General features: G+C 39.0%; 1 protein-coding gene across 3 annotated transcripts in view; it reads left to right on the plus strand.

Annotated features, from left to right (window-relative positions):
- dgkzb (diacylglycerol kinase, zeta b) overlaps positions 1 to 23,747 on the plus strand; it is a 40,877-nt gene that overhangs the window by 6,233 nt on the left and 10,897 nt on the right. For 2 of the 3 annotated variants that reach the window (XM_083546181.1, XM_083546182.1), the window contains 17 exons: positions 15,602 to 15,707; positions 16,089 to 16,184; positions 16,516 to 16,593; positions 16,695 to 16,751; positions 17,593 to 17,661; positions 17,789 to 17,857; positions 17,950 to 18,066; positions 19,222 to 19,293; positions 19,388 to 19,483; positions 19,563 to 19,645; positions 19,737 to 19,797; positions 19,983 to 20,096; positions 20,644 to 20,784; positions 22,324 to 22,402; positions 22,514 to 22,569; positions 22,648 to 22,710; positions 22,844 to 22,917. In XM_083546181.1, coding sequence (XP_083402307.1) covers positions 15,602 to 15,707; positions 16,089 to 16,184; positions 16,516 to 16,593; positions 16,695 to 16,751; positions 17,593 to 17,661; positions 17,789 to 17,857; positions 17,950 to 18,066; positions 19,222 to 19,293; positions 19,388 to 19,483; positions 19,563 to 19,645; positions 19,737 to 19,797; positions 19,983 to 20,096; positions 20,644 to 20,784; positions 22,324 to 22,402; positions 22,514 to 22,569; positions 22,648 to 22,710; positions 22,844 to 22,917 — 1,431 coding nt within the window. Of the gene's footprint in view, positions 1 to 4,157; positions 4,263 to 5,982; positions 6,944 to 15,601; positions 15,708 to 16,088; positions 16,185 to 16,515; positions 16,594 to 16,694; positions 16,752 to 17,592; positions 17,662 to 17,788; positions 17,858 to 17,949; positions 18,067 to 19,221; positions 19,294 to 19,387; positions 19,484 to 19,562; positions 19,646 to 19,736; positions 19,798 to 19,982; positions 20,097 to 20,643; positions 20,785 to 22,323; positions 22,403 to 22,513; positions 22,570 to 22,647; positions 22,711 to 22,843; positions 22,918 to 23,747 lie in introns of those variants that run through there. The other variant, XM_083546180.1, reaches the window with a different exon arrangement.

Below are 23,747 nucleotides of genomic sequence, written 5' to 3' on the forward strand. Positions count from 1 at the left end.
ATGGCCCTCGAGCAAGGCCCTTAATACTCTGTGCACCAGGGACGCTGTATCATAGCTGACTCTGTGCTCTGACCCCCAGCTTCTTAACATCACTTGGATATGCAATGAAAAAATTTCACTGTGCTGAAAAAGTGCAAATGACAATCATAAAGCTTTCTTTTAAAATGTAAAACATTGTTAAATTAAAAATGAATGTTATAAAGTGCACAAACTTGCATATTAGTTTTAGCATATACTGTGCTTACCGTTGGTTTTGGTGGTTGATGTGGCTCTGCTTTGTCCTACTAACTGGCATCTTTGCAAAACTCCCAAGTTTCCTAGCAACATCTGATATGCAATAAACACAGCACACAAAGTGGCAGTTAATGAAACATGATGAGGTTTTTTTTTTTACAGCCTAAGTAGCTAATAGTACAGTTAAAGTTTAAAAAATGCATGATTCCTCATGGATCAATATTTTAAAATTGGATCAATAATATTTTTTATATATAATATCTATCTATCTATCTATCTATCTATCTATCTATCTATCTATCTATCTATCTATCTATCTATCTATCTATCAACATAAAATTGGAAATAATTTACCTTTTTGAGATTTGGAAATTTATTCATAGAGAAAAATTGATAGGTAACAAATTAATAGATTAGATAGAAGATTTGCTTTTCCTTTATATATTAGGTTTTAGTAAAACACATAGGAAGCATGTATACTTCAGATGGACAGCAGCCTGAGTGTAAGATCAAACCCAAAACCATGGCTCTGCGAGGTAAAAACAGTGCTCAGGTGATTTATTTAAGAATTTAATTAATGTTCTGAAATATGTCTGGTATCAGTGTTATAGGCTTGATTGTAGACGCATGGCACAACTAAAATCTCTTTTATTGGTTTTACTCAGGGTGGTATATCAACCTGTATAACAATTTATGCACATGTGTACACGTGCCAGGGCAATTCAAAACGCCTAGAAGCCATTTATAACATAGCATTCACAAGTCCTTATTTGGCATTTCAGTCCAATGTTCAGACTTGCAGACAAACCTAACCGGCCTGGGTGTGTCAGATCATGCTGTCCGTCTGGGACAGGAGATCTGCTGGAGGAAGAAGCTGCCAGGGTGTTCCAGTAACAAATAGAAAAACAGTGGAAACTAAGGTGTGCATTCTGCACAGAGTGGGGAATAAATGGGAAAAAAGAAAATGTATTTAATAATAGGTGGTGAATCCAGTCAAAGTTCAGAGCATCATTTCCCAAAGGGAAATCTTAAGTTTTTAGGAAGAACCATAAAGAACACTGTCAAAGCAGTCCATCTTCCCCTGGCCAAACCTCCTCAAAGCTCCAGGATACCACCAAGATTTAGACACTATTTTCCTGGAATCACAGTTTCGACATAGTGCAACAGTTATTAACAGTTGAATTATTCTTATTGAGACTAGTTTAAGGAGATTCTCCACAATTCTTGGATTTTAAAATGAGTCCTGGCTATTGAAATGTACCACCTGCTCTACTGTGTGTCCCACTGATTAAATGTGAAGAGATTGGACATGTACTGCATGACATGATCAAAACACAAACACATATGCCGGTCATCCCGAACGAGAAAGCTCTGGAAACCAATGGCTATTAAAGTAAATAAGGCCATTTGTATGCACCCTTCTAAAATATAGGCATTTTACCTGTCTACAGCCCACCCTACAAATTGGGTACTTGAATGCTTATCAAAACCTTATGGTGTGTTCCAACTGTCGAAGGCAGCGTGATGCAGGCAGGTACCCTGTAATTACTGGAATCTGTGTCTGTTGTTTGCTGTCTGAGAGGACCACATGGACAGTTTGTGCTGGTTGGGTGATTCTTAATTCTGTTCCCAACCTCTGCAGGATTTCTTTGTTAACAGACCCAGGGAGGGGCTCAAGTTCTGTAATCAGTACACCTTTGGCAAACCACATCTGATGCCCAGATACCTTACTATCAGTTAGAAGGCGCTAAGTAACTCACATAGAGATATATATGTACTGTATCTTCTGATTTGAGCAACTGCTTTATTGCTAGCAGAAGCGTAGCCAACAATGTGCCACTCATGAAGCAACGTCATGCTGGATACATGAATTCAATGAAAAGACATGAATTTATTCCCGTGGCTGGATAAGGATCCATTTACCTAAAAAGCATTTATTTCAAAGGCAAAATAAAATTGTGTTTCGTCAGAGGCTCCAATGTGCAGATGCAACATATAACAGTCAGACTGGTAACAAAATAGAGAGCACAATAGACAGTAGACTAGACAGTACAAAAAACCTATATACATAGGTAACATAAAAGGAGTGAAAAACTGCATGTCAGTACAAAGGCTTATTGCACGATAATGGAATGTTTAGTGCACAAGTGTCAAGAATGTAAACTATCTGTGATAAATATCTATTCTCAAGTGATGAATGTATAGCGCAAGAAAAGACTTGTGTGCGGTTCAGCCGTTATAGTCGTGCCAGGTCCGTAGGTTTTTCTGTAATTTCCCTTGTGGACTGTATAAAGACTTGTGAGATCCTGCATTATAAATTCTTGCATGCCATGGTGGAAAATCTGGGGCATATTTACAAAGGAAATCAAGTAGCCAATGGGCAACAGGTGAGTATAATTAATTAGTTGTTGTTGTTAGCCTTCGGCTGCTCCCATTATGGGTCGCTACAGCAGATCACTAGTCTGCATATTTGACTTGGCACAGGTTTTAGGCCAGATGACCTGCCTGACGAAATCCATTAATTTTAATGGGGCTTGAGAACGGCACTGAGAGTGCACTGGCGTGTCTGAACTGCCAGTGGCCAAGTTGGCTTCCTGCCTGAGAATCTACCAATCTACTGCAGCATGAGCAGAGGATCTTTAGCTACAGGTCCACCAGAGAACCAGATGAACATAAAGAGAAAGGAGCATGTGAAGGACTATTGGACACAAATGTGCCCAGTAGATGTTGTTTTTTAAAATATAGATTATATTAGAAACGAGAACAAATTCATTATCATAATTAGTTATAACGATCTGGTTCTTTCAAATATTTCTCTGATGTAGTCCATGATGTCGCTGTTTACACGTGTTCGAAAACATTCAAAGCATGAATTCAAATCATTTGACTTTTTTTAAAGAAAAAAACTAAGGTAAAAAGTTTAGTTCTGAGAGACATGAGCTGGTACAGCTTCCAGACCTCACTCCATGGTAACATCCAGAGTTAGCAGCAGCATTCTGGCCTCTCGTAAAAAGAAGCCAGTGCTGTGCTGTTTTTGCTTTGAGCGCAGCGGTTCACCTCTCATAAGCGGAAGTGTTTCAGACGGTGATAGTCTAATGAAGTGGATGGTATTGACACGCTGTATGATAAACAGACAGCGGCTGATGCGCATCCTGTGATGTTAAATTAGCATGCATCTTTTCCAGCCCTTGCGCTGGTTTATACACGCACTGATCCATAATTCAAAAGCTGAGGGCCCTTGAAGTGGAAATGAATGCCATTGTGTTGGGTCGTGTTGTTGTTGTAGTGGCTTCGCTGTGTCTTTTTATCTGGTGAAGAGTTGATACAATGGCAAGATGTTTAGCTGTACACTAGGCTAGCTTAGGGCAAGCCTGCGTCACATAGCTTCATGTTTACCACCTGTTCGCACCAAAATGTTATCTTACTGAGCTCTTTGCTGCTTGTTGTTGGTTTCATTTCACACATTGATGGTATCAGAATTAGTTTCCAGCATCGATGGGTTTTTATTTAAAAGCACCAGTTAATACATGACTTAGAGACTTTGCTAATGGTATTTCTGGTGTATAAGTTGTTCATGTTTACCTCTGCTTTGATTAATGACATTTGAGTGGGGCTTTATTTGAAGTATGTATGTTCCTTAAAGATCTTCTGGTCTTCCTGAGAGATCTTCTGCACAGGCTTTAGTTTAGTTGCCCTTTGAATGCATAAATGCAGGTTTCCTGTTGAAAAGGCCAGTGGTCTGGGGGGTTGTCACTGGAAGCTGTTACTATGGCATGTGTGTGTATATGTGTGTGTCTGTGTGGGGGTGATGCAGTGATTATTTTAAACCAGAGGCTTAGCCTCTGATGCACTCCTGCCAGGTCCTTCCCAGCCAATCAATGAGCTGGGTTTGTGGCTGTCTTATTTAGGACCTCCTCTCCTCCTTCACCTGATCGCCATTCGCCTTTCTCTTCTCTCATACTTTCTCTCTTTCTGTCAGTACATTGTGTTTCTGAACTGCCCGAGGAGAGCTGCGTAATCAGTGCCAGGTCGTATGCTATTACTTTCCTTTTTCACATTTCACAGTGGTATTAGACTTAGGAAACATTAAGTGAAGGAAGTTAAGTGTTTGTGGTGAAGTTCCATAATTTGAAATATATTTCCATGATTAAGTTCCTTGAAGTTATTTACTGATTGAAGTAGAGTAGGTAGACTTCTGCATCAATACCTAATTGATATAGAATTAATGTTGGAATAATTAGTGTCCTTGAAAGTTTGACAGATTAATGTTGTTTATTCTCATTGTGCTGTGTCCATAACTTCTGTTTGCTTCTGTGTACATTGCCTTATTTGTATTGAATCAAATGTCTAAAACAGAGTTTGTATTATACAGGAGATTAAAAGCTCATTTTTAATTATATATATATATATATATATATATATATATATATATATATATATATATATATATATATATATATATATATATATATTAAAAAAATCTTTCTAACAGGATATTCTTTTGCATGATGAATCTTAAGTTTGGTGTAAGTGAACATTATCACAAAGTTATGCATTGTACAGGCCAAGATATTTGGTGCATTTTGACAAACAGATCTAGTCTTGTATTTACTACTTGTCTTTTAAAAAAAGGAAAGTTTGAAGCAATATTGATTGAAGACCTAGAGAACTTCCTAAACCAATCCTGTGAGCTGATCTTGTGTCTGTCTTGGACGTCATCTAGCATCAACGTTATCCGAATTTAGACTGACACAGCCCAGGAAAGGAAATAAATAATTTGGATGTTTATGGGGAATCTAAGGGCTGTTTTGGAATTATAGGATGCAAGTCTTCTCATGTATATATATATATATATATATATATATATATATATATATATATATATATATATATATATATATATATATATTTATTCCATCTTCAGTTTCTTGTCAATTTGAAAAATGTACTATGTAGTTTATAGAATGTAAAGCTACTGGCAGTTTGTATGTAATACAATGAAGTTAACAACAAAACAAGGCGGAAAGCAGCAAGAAGTCTGGGGTTAACGTGCATGAGACAGAGGGAGTCAGTGATGTAAACATGACTGAGAACAGAGACATTACTGATCACCTGATCATCATCATCTTTTCTCTGTTTGTGTTCTTTATAGTGGTTGTTCAGCCTGAATACATTCATTAGATAACAAAAGAGGAAATGAATTTTGTATTAATATATTAATATGATGTGAGGTCCAGTTACCAGTGTGACACTAAAACAGGTTAATTTCGATGAACGAGATTCAAAGAACCAAGTCATTAAAATGATCCGATCTTCCCATCACTAATAATTAGCACAACCCTTTGTGAAGCATTAGACAGCCTTAAAGCTTTCTCTGTACACCCAGAAGTTCAAGGTTTATACTCAGGAGGTGAACACTAGTATGTCAACAATTGACGACGTCACCAGTAGCCTGAAGTTGCCGTTTGAGGCAACACTAAACTCTGAGGCAAAGTTTACTAGGGCCAGTGTCAGAGCAGGAAACACTGTAAATAAGAGGAAAACATCTGTGTTCGGTATGGAAAGGCTATTAAATGTAGCGAGGCGTGCAAAATGGCAGGCTGTTAATATTACATTAAGGACAGGAATTAAATTAGGATTAAATTAGATCAGCATAATGTCAGGGTCCTGCTCGAAGCAGTTTGACTGTTTCAAGGCTTCGGCTTGTCTGCCGATCAGTAAATCATACTGACAATTTTACGCCAACAGCATCAAAGAAGCAGCTTTAGGAAACCTCCATGGATGTGTTCTTTCGACGTCACTTTAAAAGGAAGGAGGGTGTTTTTGCTAGGCCGGGCGGTGAAGGGTCTGAGCCATGCCGAACAAGGAGACCCAGCATTGCTGTACCAGCAAGCCGTGCTCGCAGGCGTTCCAGCGCAGGTTTTGCCTCGGCTACGCTAGCCCAGAGAAGGAAATCCAGTGTCCAGCTCCAGTCACTTCAATCACTCCAGTCACTGTCTCATGCTGCCAGCAGCCGATCCATTAAGACTGGTAATGCGAGGCGGCGTTCAAGCACCACCACTCCAGGTGCAAATCCACGGTTTGCTGTACGGCGCAAGAAAGCAAGTAAGTTACGTAACATCGACACGCACCTTCTTGGCCCCTCCATGCTCCTTGCCAGCCTCATCCAAATGACAGAGGAGGAAGAGAAAGTGCGGGACCAAGCAGTTGGACAGGTGGAATTGAAAGGGAACATGTCCTACGTCTGCCCGGACACAATGATTTCAGAAGGAGACAGTGAAAGTGATAGTCCAAACTCTACTTCTGACTCTGACAATGACCAGTACTCAGAGAAATGTGATGAGCATCTTATGGATTTGCCAGAGCAGGAGTTAAAAAATTGCTCTGTTTTGTGCCAGCGGAACTGCCTGCCTCTAAGCGTGGTGGTCGAGCGAGTCCAGGCCCATACGCTAATCCGTGTTCCACGATGTCTCAGGAGAAATTCCTCGTACCTTGTCCCTGCTGAAGGTGGCCTACAAGGGCGTTATTGCCAAAGAAGGCGCTGCAGACGGGTGTCTACCATCGCCAAGGCAGGCAGCCCTTGGCCAGGAAGAGGTCAACCACTGCCTAGTCGCAGGAACTCCACTTGTTGGAAGACGCACACTGCTTTTAACCAGTTAATGGGGGCCCATTACAATCCTTCACTAGAGTCATGGAGTGGCTTCCTCTCGTATGTAACATTTTTTACTTTCCTTCTAAATGATTTTTTCTGTTTTCTACAGTAATAGTTACACTCACTTCCATATTTGGAGTTTAATCTGGAGGTACCTGGTATTGTTACATATGAAATGTTTTGGATTTACAAAAATTTTTAAAGATATACTGGACACTACACTCCAGAACACAGACATTTGTGTTCTCTAAATCATTTTTGAAGGAAAATCTTTATTTTAGTCCAGAGAAACAAGATAAATACCAATCTTGCTTATTCTTCCGTGGTAAAAAAAACCCAAAACAAAACACTGTAGTCATTAGTCAGACATAATAACATTTAAATAGGAACTTCATGTCATCTGAAGGTGGCTGACAGTGTAAGTGTGTGGTTTTTTTTCGCTGAATGACCTTCTAATTCTCTGTCCTGTGGATCCGAACTCCATGGCGCTAGCTCATTAGTGGCACTGGTACTACAGCGTAGCATCGTTACTTATCAGCCCCACTGATCAGCCGGTAGGTTAACCACCCTCAGGTTGCTAAGCGTCACTGATTCACACAGCAGGAACTGCACACAAAGGTTACATGAAAGCACGTTCTTGCATAACAGGAAGCAAAAATATACTTTAACCTCATCTGTTCGAAGCTCTCATGGAAGGGTAGTCGTAAATATATCATTTTGGCTTCAAAACTGATATCAAGTACAGTATGAAACACAAGCTAACATGCTACACTAAATCAGAGGCTTCATTTGTATATTTTAGATTTGCTAACGGACCTAAATACAACCCTTCCTCTCACACACACACACACACACACACACACACACACACACACACACACACACACACACACACACACACACACACACACACACACACACACTCTGGGCTGCTTTAATTGGCATCAATGCATAATGATTAGTCACTGTGTAATGTCAAATTTTGGAAATCTGTTACCCAATTAGGCTCCATACAGACTATTCACTAGCATGTGTGCCAAATAGCCTCTTTGTAATGTAATCCTTAGTTCTTAAGTTTACAGTGACTACTGTGTGCATTTCCTGAATGAATTTGTATAATTGTGTTTGTCTCACGACATCACGCTCTCAGTATAGCCCTGACCTAGTTAAAGACAAAAAAAAAAAAAGAACGATTATAAAGTCTTTACAATACGTTGTAGCACTGTTGTTTCCCAGTGCTGCTAAAATCGGGTCTGGTTTGGTTTTCCTTTGGGGATGAGATTGTCATATTGAGCTGTGGCAGAAACTACACAGACTGTTCTGCACCTTTGATCTGGCAAATACAGCAGTGTATAAACTGTGGAATGATGTGTGAAGGTCTTTTAAATGATGGTTAGAATAAACAACTTGGAATGTAAAATGCAGGCATATTTTAAAGATTAAAAAGATCCCTGAGGTGCTTCAAGTGAATCAACAGAGTAAGCTATTCTTGAAAAAGCTCCTTTCTAATGTCAAGATGCTTAATAACTAGATAGATGTCACTATTAGATCTGATTCCTGCTTCAGTTGGTCAAAGTTTATACCATATTTGTGGTATTAATTAAAGTGATTAAATGTCTAAACAAACTCCAACCGTTTTTTTTATAAACGTGTTCTATTACATAATATATTAATTCTGTATTTTTTGATGTACCCTATATAAACAAAAGTATTGGGACATCTGACTTTTCCACCCATATGTGGTTCTTCCCCAAACTGTTACCAAAAAGTTGGAGGCAGACAATTGTATATGACGTATTTGGGTGCAGTAGCATCACAGAACCAAACCTGTTCCATTATGACAATACCCCTGTGCACAGTGTGAGATCAATGAAGATATAGATTACATGGGTTGGAGTGGAAGATCTCCTGCTGTAGAGCACTGACCTCAACCCTATTGAACACCACTGGGATGGATTGGGACACTGACTGCACCCCAGGCCTCCTCACCTCACCTCACCTCACCTCACCTCACCTCACCTCACATACATCAAAACATGACTTTGCTAATGCTCTTGTGGCTATTTATATAAATCTTCAATAATCTTATATAAATCTGTTTTCTGAATGTTAAATCGATGCTGTAGCATCAATTACTCAATGTCAGCTGACCAATCAGAATTGAGAATTCAACAGCAATGTAGTATGTATAACCGGAATCAATAAAGACCTGCTTAATATCTACTAATTTACATGTTTATCAGCACAGATATATGAAATGTGGACTCTAAATTCATGCAGCTATGACACCATTCTCTTGGTATAGGTAACTTTCTAGATTCAAAAAGACTTCTGGGCATCTTTAGTATACATCCATATAACAGAAATTAGAGATCACAACTATAAAATATAGCTGCAAGCAGCGATGGCGGGCCCTCGCACATTTGTGTATCGCTATACGGTGCCTCCCAGAAAACAATGCATTGTGGGCAAGTGCATCAAGTGGGTAAATATCAGTGGACTATTTTATGGTGTTACTGACCCATTTGGGGACTGTAGGTAAAAGAAACCCCACATTTTAGACAAACGGGGGCGCTAGTGAGCCACTTAAGAGACCAACATTTGTCTGACACTTAACAGCCAACAAATGTGATGTATGTGTCAAATTTCAAGTTAATCTAAGCACGCCAAAAGCCTTAAATATGCCTGAAATAAAAGTAAAGGTTGACGCGTTGCCATGGGAACAGGGACACTATATCCTGGGAGGAGTATTTAAAAGTTCACCACATGCAACTGTCAAAATTTTTATTTTTTTTGTGACTGACACTTCCTGGCGCCTGTTGGTGGCGCTATGTCCGAGATTCACAATACGCACATCGATGCGATCGGAATCCTTGGCCGAACATACACACCGCGTGTCGTCCCAATAAGAAATTTTTTGCTTTAGATATTAGACACTTCCTGTTCTCTGAATTCGCCATAAATTTGTCGCCTCGCCATGGCAGCACCGTTCGAGATATCAAAAATCCCCTCACAATTTAGGAAGTGCCATGTCTCGGCATCATGTTTACCACGTTTGATGTCAATCGCATGAATTCCCTAGAAGGAGTATTTAAAAGTTCACCGCATGCATTTTTGAAACAAACCAAAATGCCCGACTTCCTGTTGGGCAGAGCTCATAGTTTAGAGGGCGAAAGTTGTTCAGGTCGATGAGATCTATATGCGTACCGACTCTCGTACATGTGCGTACATAATTGCCCGATCTGTGCACGAATGTTTGTTTTTGAATTTCAGGGGGCGCTACAGAGCCCCCGTGCCACACCCGTATTCCAGCCTTTGCCTGAACCTAGTGACGCACGACTCTGACGTGTGTGCCAAATTTCAAGAGTTTTGAACATGGTAAGGGACCCCAAATGGCCATTTGTTTTAAAAAAAAAAAAAAAAGAAAAGAAAATAATAATCTGAGCAAAAACAATAGGGTCCTACGCACCATTGGTGCTCGGGCCCTAATGACCAACATGTTTTAGTAACTTTACAAAAGAAAAATATATAAAAAGAAATTAGCTTAAAACTGACATTGGCTTAAACAATATAAAAAAAATACAAATTGTAAAGTCATCTGGCCAGCTCAGGGGTGGGCAAACTTTTTGACTCACAGGCCACAATGGGTTCAAAAATGGGGCCGGGCCAGGAAATACATACATATATACACACATGATACACATTATATATATATATATATATATATATATATATATATATATATATATATATATATATATATATTTTAATATTACATTAAAGATTTGGCCTGTGACATAATTATGCATGGCTCATTGTACAAATTGCTTTCCAAATGCATTAATTTAATTAATAATTAGATTTATAATATTTCAGTTAAATAAACACAGCAGAAAAACACAAATTCAAACAGAAAAACACAAATTCAGTTTCATCAAGTGCCAAAACATCAACAACTTTTTTTTTTTTTTTTGCCATTGCATCAATAAACAGCATAAAAACTCAAGTTCAGTTTCAGTAGGAACAGTGTTGTTAAACTCCTTGTTTTGCCAGTTCATCAAAGTCTGGAGTAAGATTTGTTGTGGCAATTCTCAGGATAGATCCAAGGTGTTGGTCAGTTAACCTGTATCTTTGAGGGGCTTTGATGTAAAAAATATATTTTGTAGTCCACTCCGTATTAAACACTCGGCGCTCACTATCCACTTTTCTTTGATAAGCTAATTTTTGCAGAAGGAGTTTATTAAAGAGGAGAAGAGAGTAATACACACGAACAAGGTCAATGCAGATGAAGTGCACCATATTTTGGGGAAACGTGGGCATTACAGGGGAAAGGTAAATTAAACAAGGTTTACCTGCATGGGCGTAAATTTCATTTAACAGTAGGGGGGGCAATAAATATAAAATTTCTCATGATCAATTTTTGAAGGGGACCAAATAATAGTCAAATTGTACTTATAAAGACGCAGTGTCCCCACAGTAAACCACTTTGCTTTTATAATTTTTTTATCAAGTTTTTCTCAGGTTCAATGACAAAGCAAAACAAGGAATTAAAAATAAGTTTACATTTTTATTTAAAATTAATTTAGACAACAGAATAGAAATTGATTATACAAAAAAAAAATACAGTGGGGTCAGTTCGGACTTAGCACAGTGCTCATTTAGTAAATGCACAGATAAACAATATGCTAATTGTGTGTTAATGGTAAATTAACATTATACCAAGTCGTCCCAAATAAAACACTGCATGGGAAACGGCTTTGGTGTGTTAGTGTCAGTGCACTAGTACATTAGTCGCAGTGTTAGTGTCAGTGCACTAGTACATAAGTTGCAGTGTTAGCTGCAGTGCACTAGTACATTAGTTGCAGTGTTAGCTGCAGTGCACTAGTACATTAGTTGCAGTGTTAGTGTCAGTGCACTAGTACATTAGTTGCACTATTAGCTGCAGTGCACTAGTACATTAGTTGCAGTGTTAGCTGCAGTGCACTAGTACATTAGTTGCAGTGTTAGTGTCAGTGCACTAGTACATTTGTTTGCATTGTTAGTGTCAGTGCACTAGTACATTAGATGCAGTGTTAGCTGCAGTGCACTAGTACATTAGTTGCAGTGTTAGCTGCAGTGCACTAGTATATTAGTTGCAGTGTTAGCTGCAGTGCACTAGTACATTAGTTGCAGTGTTAGCTGCAGTGCACTAGTACATTAGTTGCAGTGTTAGCTGCAGTACACTAGTACATTAGTTGCAGTGTTAGTGTCAGTACACTAGTACATTAGTTGCAGTGTTAGCTGCAGTGCACTAGTACATTAGTTGCAGTGTTAGCTGCAGTGCACTAGTACATTAGTTGCAGTGTTAGTGTCATTGCACTAGTACATTAGATGCAGTGTTAGCTGCAGTGTACTAGTACATTAGTTGCAGTGTTAGCTGCAGTGCACTAGTACATTAGTTGCAGTGTTAGTGTCAGTGCACTAGTACATTAGTTGCAGTGTTAGTGTCAGTGCACTAGTACATTAGTTGCAGTGTTAGCTGCAGTGCACTAGTACATTAGTTGCAGTGTTAGCTGCAGTGCACTAGTACATTAGTTGCAGTGTTAGTGTCAGTGCACTAGTACATTAGATGCAGTGTTAGCTGCAGTGCACTAGTACATTCGTTGCAGTGTTAGGTGCAGTGCACTAGTATATTAGTTGCAGTGTTAGCTGCAGTGCACTAGTACATTAGTTGCAGTGTTAGTGTCAGTGCACTAGTACATTAGTTGCAGTGTTAGTGTCAGTGCACTAGTACATTAGTTGCAGTGTTAGCTGCAGTGCACTAGTACAATTTATTGCAGTGTTAGCTGCAGTGCACTAGTACATTAGTTGCAGTGTTAGCTGCAGTGCACTAGTACATTAGTTGCAGTGTTAGCTGCAGTGCACTAGTACATTAGTTGCAGTGTTAGTGTCAGTGCACTAGTACATTAGTTGCAGTGTTAGTGTCATTGCACTAGTACATTAGATGCAGTGTTAGCTGCAGTGCACTAGTACATTAGTTGCAGTGTTAGCTGCAGTGCACTAGTACATTAGTTGCAGTGTTAGCTGCAGTGCACTAGTACATTAGTTGCAGTGTTAGCTGCAGTGCACTAGTACATTAGTTGCAGTGTTAGTGTCAGTGCACTAGTACATTAGTTGCAGTGTTAGTGTCAGTGCACTAGTACATTAGTTGCAGTGTTAGCTGCAGTGCACTAGTACATTAGTTGCAGTGTTAGCTGCAGTGCACTAGTACATTAGTTGCAGTGTTAGTGTCAGTGCACTAGTACATTAGTTGCAGTGTTAGCTGCAGTGCACTAGTACATTAGTTGCAGTGTTAGCTGCAGTGCACTAGTACATTAGTTGCAGTGTTAGTGTCAGTGCACTAGTACATTAGTTGCAGTGTTAGTGTCAGTGCACTAATACATTAGTTGCAGTGTTAGCTGCAGTGCACTAGTACATTAGTTGCAGTGTTAGTGTCAGTGCACTAGTACATTAGTTGCAGTGTTAGTGTCAGTGCACTAGTACATTAGTTGCAGTGTTAGCTGCAGTGCACTAGTACATTAGTTGCAGTGTTAGCTGCAGTGCACTAGTACATTAGTTGCAGTGTTAGCTGCAGTGCACTAGTACATTAGTTGCAGTGTTAGCTGCAGTGCACTAGTACATTAGTTGCAGTGTTAGTGTCAGTACACTAGTACATTAGTTGCAGTGTTAGTGTCAGTGCACTAATACATTAGTTGCAGTGTTAGCTGCAGTGCACTAGTACATTAGTTGCAGTGTTAGTGTCAGTGCACTAGTACATTAGTTGCAGTGTTAGCTGCAGTGCACTAGTACATTAGTTGCAGGGTTAGCTGCAGTGCACTAGTACATTAGTTGCAGTGTTAGTGTCAGTGCACTAGTACATTAGTTGCAGTGTTAGTGTCAGTGCACTAGTACATTAGTTGCAGTGTTAGCTGCAGTGCACTATGCTACAAAGCTATTGTAAACAAGTTAACGTTCACTAGATAAGTCATATTTTAATCGCTAATATAGCAGATTCATGAAAAATTACATCGCTGATCAGCATTTTTGCCGCAACTAATTTATGAATGAGTCTGCATCAACTAGATTAAAGAGAATAGCTTTATTTAAAGTGAATAAAATCCACTAGTTAATGGATTTGAACATTAATTGAGGCGCAGTCACACACCTGACTCGTGTGTGTAGAGTAGGTGAGATGAACCGGGAAAGCAGGCAGTGGGTCAAACCACTGTGATGAAGGGGAGGGGGAACTCAACTGTTTCTAAAGGCATTTTTTGCGGGGGTTTTCTACTTACACAATTATTTAGGTATGCATACATTTGTTTTCCACAATAGAGAGTGCGATATTTTTTTTTTAAATATTTTTTTTGGGGGGGGACAACCCTCGAATGGGGGGGACATGTCATCCCGGTCCCCCCTGGGATTTACGCCCATGTTTACCTGTACCTATTTTAATATAATTTGGTCACGTTCGGCGGGCTGGATTAATAAATCCAACGTGTGTGGCCCGCGGGCCATAGTTTGCCCATGTCTGGACCAGCTTGTCCGGCAAAAACTCCTGCAAAAATGTCTTCGTAAATATGAAAATATTAATACTCATTGTTAGTAATTTCTGGTTTTCTTTAATTATTTTAAGTGTAAAGTTCCAGATGCTTTAAAGTGTCTTGGGATGTTTCGAGAATTCATAAATGCACCTTCAGCCAAAGAAAAAATAAAACCTTGTCAGCTTCCACTCTGTATGTTGCCTCTTCCAGCAGAATTGTGCATAAATCTGACATTCGGGTTTTATGTAGCTGTGGTCCTTACCATGGAAATTAGTAGTTATTAAGCAGGTTTTTATTATTAATTATATATTAATATTATAATTATTCAGCATTATTCAGTATGGAACATCAAATCAAAGGATACCAATTTGGATTTTTATGAAATTAACATTCCACACTATATCGATAATTATGGAGTCTTTAAGTGTTGCACGCTCTGACTACAGGAATAACATTTTCAATGAAATTAGATTTTTTAAGATAAGTAATGTAATATTTACGCTTTATGCCATCCACTTTATTGGGAAAACTTGTACGACTGTACATTCCAGTTTGGGTAAATCTGTGCCAGTGATAGCCTTAGATTCCTGTTCTTGACTGACAGGTGTGGGCTCTGATAGGGTCTTCTGTTGTTGTAGCCCATCCATTTTAAAGTTTAGAAAATGCTGAGATGCTTTCCTGCTCAACAGAAAATGGTAAAGATTATTGGAGTTTCTATATGCTTTCTGGAAACCCATTTGTTCTTTTTTCGCTGACCCTCTTTCACCAACAAGGCGTTTCCACCCACAGAAATGCTGCTTAGTCAGTGTTTTTTGTTTTTCGCACTATTCTGTGTAAAGTGTATAGAGTTTCTAAAACACTTAATGAAGACTATCTGGTTCAAACAGTGTCAGAGATCACACATCTGTACACAGGTCTTTCAATTAAAGTTAGCGTGCATTATTACTGTTAAAAACACAAACATATAACATGAAAGACACTATTTTTTTTTTAGATACTCCCCTCAGACTAGCTAAAACCTGCTAATGCTATATGTATCAACAAAGCTCCCATGTTTCTTTCTCTTTCAATGCTTTCCAATGAACAATCCAAGTTCTGTGGAAAGAATAAATATATAGATAATCCTATATCTATGTGTGCATTTTTGTTGTTTCAGAAAAGCTATTGCCAAGTCTGGTGTTCAGAACCAAACCAACCAATCAACTACTTTGGCGACCAAGTGTGAATCTAACCAAGAGATTTCCCAGACTGTAGACTGGACCGTGAGTGTCATTACTCTTTGATGATAATATGATCTACCTGCTACCAATTATAATAAGAGTCATGTATTCACATTTTGCTAATTAGCACTAGCTTGTTGACTGGTTGCTTGCAGTTTCTATTAAAGCAATGCATGCATTGTACAGGAAAACTACATATAAGTAGAGCCTGCGTTAATGTGTTTCCGCATACAGATCTAGCCAACTAGCCTTTGGAGAATAATTTAAAACAAGGTAGATGGTTTATAGGTGTGAAAATGTTTGCTATATCAAAACATAGCTTTAAGCATCACAGTATTCAGATATAGTGCATTGGGATGGTATGGAATATCATGATTACAAATTCATTAAGGTTTGATTATTGGCTCTACTCTTCCCCCACAGGAGAATGCTCAGTTCGGACAACACGTCTGGTTTGAGACCAGTCTTTCTGGAGATTTCTGCTATGTTGGAGAGCTTTTCTGCTTTGCCAAATCACTGGTGAGCCTTCTGCAGAGCACATATGCTGCTTTTCCTCTATTACACTTCCTTTTTTGTACTGCTCATGTTGTTTGTGCTGTCAAACCAAAAATAATTAATTTATAAGCACACACACACAAAAAAAAAAAAAAAACATTGTTGATTCACTGAAACTGAAATCATTAAATAGTGTAGTGCCTGATCCCTTTAGAAAATAATGGGCAAGAGCACCTACCACTGTTGCCGCCGTGTAAGCGCATGCCTTGTGGCAGGCGGAGGTCTGTAAATTATAATAATAATAATAATAATTCGTCACTGTCTGGTCTAAAACCATATGTTTTCTGACCCACAGCAAAAATCACTGCCTCGCTATAAATGTGCTGCTTGCAAAATAGCCGTCCATACAATATGCATGGAGCAGCTAGAGAAGGTGAACACATTTGATTTTGCAATTACATTATATTTGATATTTATATTCTATATATATTTAGTATAATTCGTGTGCATTTTTTTTATTGCTTTTGCGCACAGATTAACTTCAGGTGCAAGCCCTCATTTCGGGATCCAGGTACAAGAAACGTGCGAGAGGTAAGAAAAGACTGTCTGTGGACACCTGAATATAAGATTCTTATTTTTGAGCATCTCTTACCACATTCAGTCCCCATTTGCTGTTATATTATCCTCTTCTCATTTGAGAAAATATTTTGGATTGAACACCTTTGGGTCCTCACCTACATCAGTACCTGACTATATGTTCATGGAGCTGTCTTTGTGTCCTTGTGCCATGTGGGTACAGGTTTATTGTTCACGTGAATGCTAGCGCATCCAAAGACATCCTATACAATTGTGGGCCTTCAACTTTGTGGTAAGAATTTTTGTGAGGAACCACATATGGCATCTGGAAACGTCCAGGGGTCCCAATACTTTTGTACATAATGTGTATTTATGGATCACATAAAAAATTATTCTTGTATTAAAGAATGCATCTCTTGGCAAATGCAGGAATCTCATTCTTTAATTCAAGAAGTGACAACAAATACAAAGTGTGATGAAGGTCAAATCCAAAACAGGACAGGTGATCTCCAAACATGAAACAGTAGTCTTGGCTTGAGTCAGAAATGTGAAACAAGTGAGGTCGATAAAAAAAAAAAAAAAAAAAGCAATCACAATATACGCAGGCTCAATAGTGTCAGGAGTAAAAACACAAAACAACTGAACGTTTACTTAAATTTTTTTATAGTGGAAAGTGGGTGTGTGTCAATTGTGCTCAATTGAGTAACTGTGTTAATTGAGAGCTGTAGGGTATGGAAAGCGGAATCAATGGCGGCCATGTTTTAAGGCTGCTGTGTTTGCTGGGAATGAAGGTTAATTAGGCCCCTAAGACTGTCTAATATTTTCCTAACATCTGTATGTTATGTGTATTTGTCAGCCATGTACTGTACGGCATCACTGGGTCCATAGGAGGCGGCAGGATGGGAAGTGCAGGCAATGCGGAAAGGTCTGTTACAGTTTGGTAAAAAAAAATACTAATCTGATCTTATGTTTAACGTCTCATTGTACTATACTGTATCGTCTTGGTCTGCAGATACAGTAAATCCTATAATCGAGATTTCTTTGTTCCTCAGGGTTTCCAGCAAAAGTTCTTCCACAATAAAGACATAGTTGCCATCAGTTGCTCTTGGTGCAAACAAGCGGTAAATGGATCAGCTCATCCGAGAGTGTTTATGTGTTTAACAGAAAGGAATGAGCAAATACAGTAACGGACACGTTTGTTCATGTGTTGCAGTACCACAATAAGGTGACCTGCTTCATGCTACAGCACATTGAGGAGACATGCACTCTTGGTGCGCATGCTGCTGTTATAGTTCCTCCTACCTGGATCATTCGTGTGCGCAGACAGCAGGTGAGCAGACCTAACTGTGTCCCCCGTGGCCTATTGTTCTGTCTGTTACTTTTAAAACGTAACATAGTTTTTATATATAGAATTTTTTTAGTTTATCCTTTTTTTTTTTTTTTTTTAATTACTGTGTTCAGCATATAGGGGTTCCCTGGTGGTCTAGTGGTTAGGTTTCGGCGCTCTCAACGCTGCGGCCCGGTTTCGATCCCCGGTCAGGGAACCAACCCCATTCATTAGGGTTGCACAAGCCTTAGTGCCGGTCCCAAGCCCGGATAAATGGGGAGGGCTGTGTTAGAAAGGGCATCCAGCGTAAAAACGTGCCAAATCAAACATGCGGATGGTCCGCTGTGGCGACCCCTAATGGGAGAAGCCGAAAGAAAAGTAGTACTGTGTTCAGCATAAAAGGCAAGCAAGACTTGCAGCAAATATCTTACAGTCAAAATGTTAAAATCTATTTAAAAATCATAATCAAGAAGACTAAATCTATGTCCAATAACTTTGTGAGAGATGCAGAGAGATTTGCATTATATAATCTACCTCATCCACTTCCTTTAAATGGACAAAAGTTTGTCACCTGACCATTAGATTCTTATGTACTTTATTAACATCCACATTTCGTCTCCATTTACAGTTATAATAACCATGCTTTTCTGAGAAGGTTCTACTCAATTTTGTAGTGTATTTGTGGAGATTTCAGGTCAGGTACTGATGTAGGTGAGGTGATGAGGTCTGGGGTGCAGTCAACATTCACATTTATCCCAAAGGTTTTCAGTAGGGTTGAGATCAAAGCTTTATAGCAGGAGATCTTCCACTCCAACCCAAGTAAACCATATCTTCATAAAGCTCGCTTTCTGCAAAGGGAATTGGTTTGGGTTGAAGAGTTGGAAGAGCCACATATGGCATATGGAAGAGTTCGGTGTCCCAAAATGTTTGCTCATACAGTGTATTTTAACACAATTTTGTTCACATAAATATTATTTACAATAGATACCAACTTGAAAATAATCCACAGTAAATCCCAAATGGTTTCAGAAATTATATGAAGCTGTACAAATCCCAAATGCGCCTATGATGATGATGATGATGATCAGAGACATTGCAGACATTGTGCTCTTCAAATAGCTCAGAGAGTGGCCTAAACCCCTATTTTACTTCCTTCAGGCTTCCCTTAAATCTAGTAAAAGGAGGAAAAAGACGTCGCTGAAATGCAAGGCCAGCAAGAAAAGCACAGAGGTAAGCCGTTCATGATCACAGTGATGAAGTGAACAACATCAGACACATTATGAAGACACATGCCAAAGCGTTTTACTTTTAATTCCTGTGCCAGGACGGCAAATGGAAACACTTTGTAGTCAAGCCGATTCCCTCTCAGCTCATGAAGCCGTTGCTTGTGTTCGTGAATCCAAAGAGTGGTGGAAATCAGGTGATTATGATCCAGATTCTTTATAGCCTACACCACATAAACACACCTTTTAACAAATACATTTCTTCTTTTTTATTAGGGAACAAAAATTATTCGGTCTTTTTTGTGGTTCCTAAACCCAAGACAAGTGTTTGATCTCACTCAAGGAGGCCCTAAAGAGGGGTAAGAACCGGGAATGTTTGAAATGCATGTGGTTTCCTTATCGGATTTCCTACTTGGGTTGTAAAAAGACTACATTTTGTTCATTTTTAAGGTTAGAAATGTACCGCAAAGTGCCCAATCTGCGCATCCTGGTATGTGGAGGAGATGGAACGGTCAGTATAATCTGTCAGTTATGTGGACTTCAATGCAATACATTCCAAACAGCTTTCTTGTTTAGACTCGGCATTAATATTATATACATCTTTCAGGCTAGTCTAAATAACCCTTTTTTTCTAGACATTCCTTTAAATGTCAAGTCAGATATATGATTAAATAAACTGAACGCCTAAATATGCAGGTTGGCTGGATCCTGTCAGTGCTAGATGAGCTGCAGTTGAATCCTCAGCCCGCTGTTGCTGTTCTCCCACTTGGCACAGGAAACGACCTGGCCAGAACACTCAACTGGGGAGGGGTGAGGAAAACACAGTGCTCTAATATCATCTTGAAATTATTTGGCTTGCAGTGGCTGGTGTAGGTTACTGTATGTGCCAGGGTTGGTTAGATTGTTCATAATGCTTACTTTTATGTCTCCGTCTCTTCATCTGTCCATGCAGACATCCAACAACAGGTGGTTAATTGTGGGTAGGATTTATATTGACTTAGTAAGATTTTAACTAGAACTGATTTAATTTTGGACCCGTATACAGTCATGAAGGTTACAGCAAGGTCAAAAGTCTGGAATTGTGTTTTCTTCAATAAGCTCCTTCCTGTTTGAAATCTATTATGAGGGTATTTCTGGCATACAAATTAGCAACAGAAGGACTAGACCTGGTGATGGAGGCTTCCCCGAGGTCTATTTATTGCTTTCATTAATCAGTCAAAATGGATTATCTTAATCACTCAGATAGCTTCTTCTGGGTTGGCTTGTCTCGTGTTGTTGTTTTGTTAAAACTGTTTCCTTCTTGCTAAAGCTCTGACTCTACACTATGTTTGTTGTGTTATCTGTGTGATATGTTCAGGGCTACACAGATGAGCCGGTGTCTAAAATCCTGTCTCATGTGGAGGATGGGAACATTGTGCAGCTGGACCGCTGGAACCTCAGTGTGGAGCCTAATCCAGAGGCCAGCGAAGACGAGAAGAACGAACACCAAACAGACAAGGTCAGCTCATGCAGCGAAGCCTCTTATCTAAGCAAGTGAAAATGTAATTTAGACCCGGAAAACATAAATAAATAAAATAACAAATTAAATAAATAAAAAATGATCTATTATAATATATACAATAGGCATTATATAGATTAAAGACAAAAAATTGTGGGCACATGACTAAGATTCCTATGTCCTTTTAGATCGTTTAATTCCACATTTCATCCCAATTTGCTGTTATAAAAACCTCCACTCTTCTGGGAAAATGTTCCACTAGATTGTAGAGTGGATATGAGTGAATTTGTGATCATTCAGCAACAAGGGTGTTAGTAAAGTCAGGTATTGATGTAGGTGAGATGAGGAGGCTGGGGTCCAATCAGCGTTCCAATTCAATATGTTTGATGTCAGAGCTCTATAGCAGACCACTCAGGATCCTCCACTTCAACTCATGTAAAGCATATCTTCATGGAGTGGGCTTTGTGCACAGAGGCATTGTCATGCTGGAACAGGTTTGGGTCTCCTAGTTCAAGTGAAGGAAAAATGTAATGCTATTACATTTAAAGACATCCTATACATTCATAGGGGCAAGAACCACATATGGTTGGAAGATTTAGGGGTCCCAATACTTTTGTATTTATTTAACATGATTCTTCTTGTTTACATATTTCAGTTTGAAATATTTATTGGTATAAATACATAATATAATATAATATAATATAATATAATATAATATAATATAATATAATATAATATAATGTGTATATATGTATATATGTATGTATGTATGTATGTATGTATGTATGTATGGATGGATGTACAGTACAGACCAAAAAGTTTGGACACACCTTCTCATTCAAAGAGTTTTCTTTATTTTCATGACTATGAAAATTGTAGATTCACACTGAAGGCATCAAAACTATGAATTAACACATGTGGAATTATATATGGAATTATATACATAACAAAAAAGTGTGAAACAACTGAAAAATGTCATATTGTAGGTTCTTCAAAGTAGCCACCTTTTGCTTTGATTACTGCTTTGCACACTCTTGGCATTCTCTTGATGAGCTTCAAGAGGTAGTCACCTGAAATGGTCTTCCAACAGTCTTGAAGGAGTTCCCCGAGAGATGCTTGGCACTTGTTGGCCCTTTTGCCTTCACTCTGCGGTCCAGCTCACCCCTAAACCATCTCGATTGGGTTCAGGTCCGGTGACTGTGGAGGCCAGGTCATCTGGCGCAGCACCCCATCACTCTCCTTCTTGGTCAAATAGCCCTTGATGCCTTCAGTGTGACTCTACAATTTTCATAGTCATGAAAATAAAGAAAACTCTTTGAATGAGAAGGTGTGTCCAAACTTTTGGTCTGTACTGTATGTATGTATGTATGTATGTATGTGTATGTATATATGTTATAGTAAATATTAAATAAATGTTGGACAAAAGTTGTCACTTTGCAAGGACAAAATTACCATTAGATAATCAAAATAAAATTATTGAACTAAAGTGAAAAACGTTGTTGACTTCATATGAATCATATTTGCTATTTATAAATGTAGCTTCCCATTGATGTCTTTAACAACTACTTCAGCCTGGGATTTGATGCCCATGTAACCTTAGAGTTCCACGAATCCCGAGGTACGCCTCCGCTACAATTATGTGTGTTTGTGTAACTATATTTTTTATAAAAATAAAAACTTTTTAAAGCAATATCTCAATCACTTAAAATAACCTGTTTGGTTTTTCTAGAGGCCAAACCTGAAAAATTCAACAGCCGTCTTCGGAATAAGATGTTCTACGCGGGGGTGAGTGTGTCATGGTTTAGAAATATTCGTCTCGAGGTGTATGACCTAACGTGTTAATTTTCCTGCTTATTCTTCCAGACGGCATTCTCTGACTTCCTTATGGGCAGCGCAAAAGACCTGTCTAAGAATATTCGAGTGGTGGTGAGTGGAAAAATTGTTCCTTAAAGTTTTTGTGCTCGGTATTTAATGTTAGATAGCATTATATCAGCATAAATATAATGTTTAAACATCTGTATTTCTCTGTTTTATTTGTGACTTTTGTGGACATATCCAGTGTGATGGCACAGACCTCACTTGTAAAGTTCAGGAGATGAAGCTACAGTGTTTGCTCTTCCTCAACATACCCAGGTAACATCTCCACATTCTGTATTTTGCTTTGACTAGTAAACAACATGTAGCATGGTTTGTTTTGTAGTTTATATACAGTATCTCACAAAAATGAGTACACCCCTCACAGCTGTATTTCGCTTAACCATGCAAAGCCACATGTTCTATTCATCATGTTCATGTTTTCGTCTGCTCGATAGGTCCATACAAATTTGTGTATCTTGTATTTAAGCAGTTAAAATTTGGTAATTTGTGTACAATTCTCTCATACTGACCACTGGATGTTCAACATGGCACCTCATGGCAAAGACTCTCTAAAGATTTGAGAATTACAATTGTTGCTCTCTTACAAAGATGGCCGAGGCTATAAGAAGATCGGTAACGCCCTGAGTTACAGTACAATGGCCAGGGTCATACAGAGGTTTTCCAGGACGGGTTCCACTCGAAACAGGCCTTGCATGGGTCCATCAAAGAAGTTGAGTCTTTGTGCTGTGCATCAGGTACAGAGAACTGGCTTCAAAAAACAGACGCATTAATGCTGCAGCATTGCTTTTGAGGTTGCAGAAGTGGAAGGTCCCCTTGTCAGTGCTCAGACCAAACGCCGCACACTGCAACTAATAGGTTTGCATGGCAGTCGTCATAGAAGGAAGCCTCTTCTGAAACTGGTTTACAATAAAACCCCAAACAGTTTGCTGAAGACAACCTGTCCAAGAGCTCAAATGGCTCTTGGCTCAGATGGTGTCCAGCATGTGTGGTGACGCACTGGTGAGGAGTACCAAGAAAATTGTGTCTTGCCTACTGTCAAGCATGGTGGTGGTAGCATCATGGTCTGGGGCTGCATGAGCGCTGCA

Source organism: Silurus aristotelis, assembly GCF_946808225.1.
Source record: "Silurus aristotelis genome assembly, chromosome: 7".
In the NCBI taxonomy this organism is placed as follows: Eukaryota; Metazoa; Chordata; class Actinopteri; order Siluriformes; family Siluridae; genus Silurus; species Silurus aristotelis.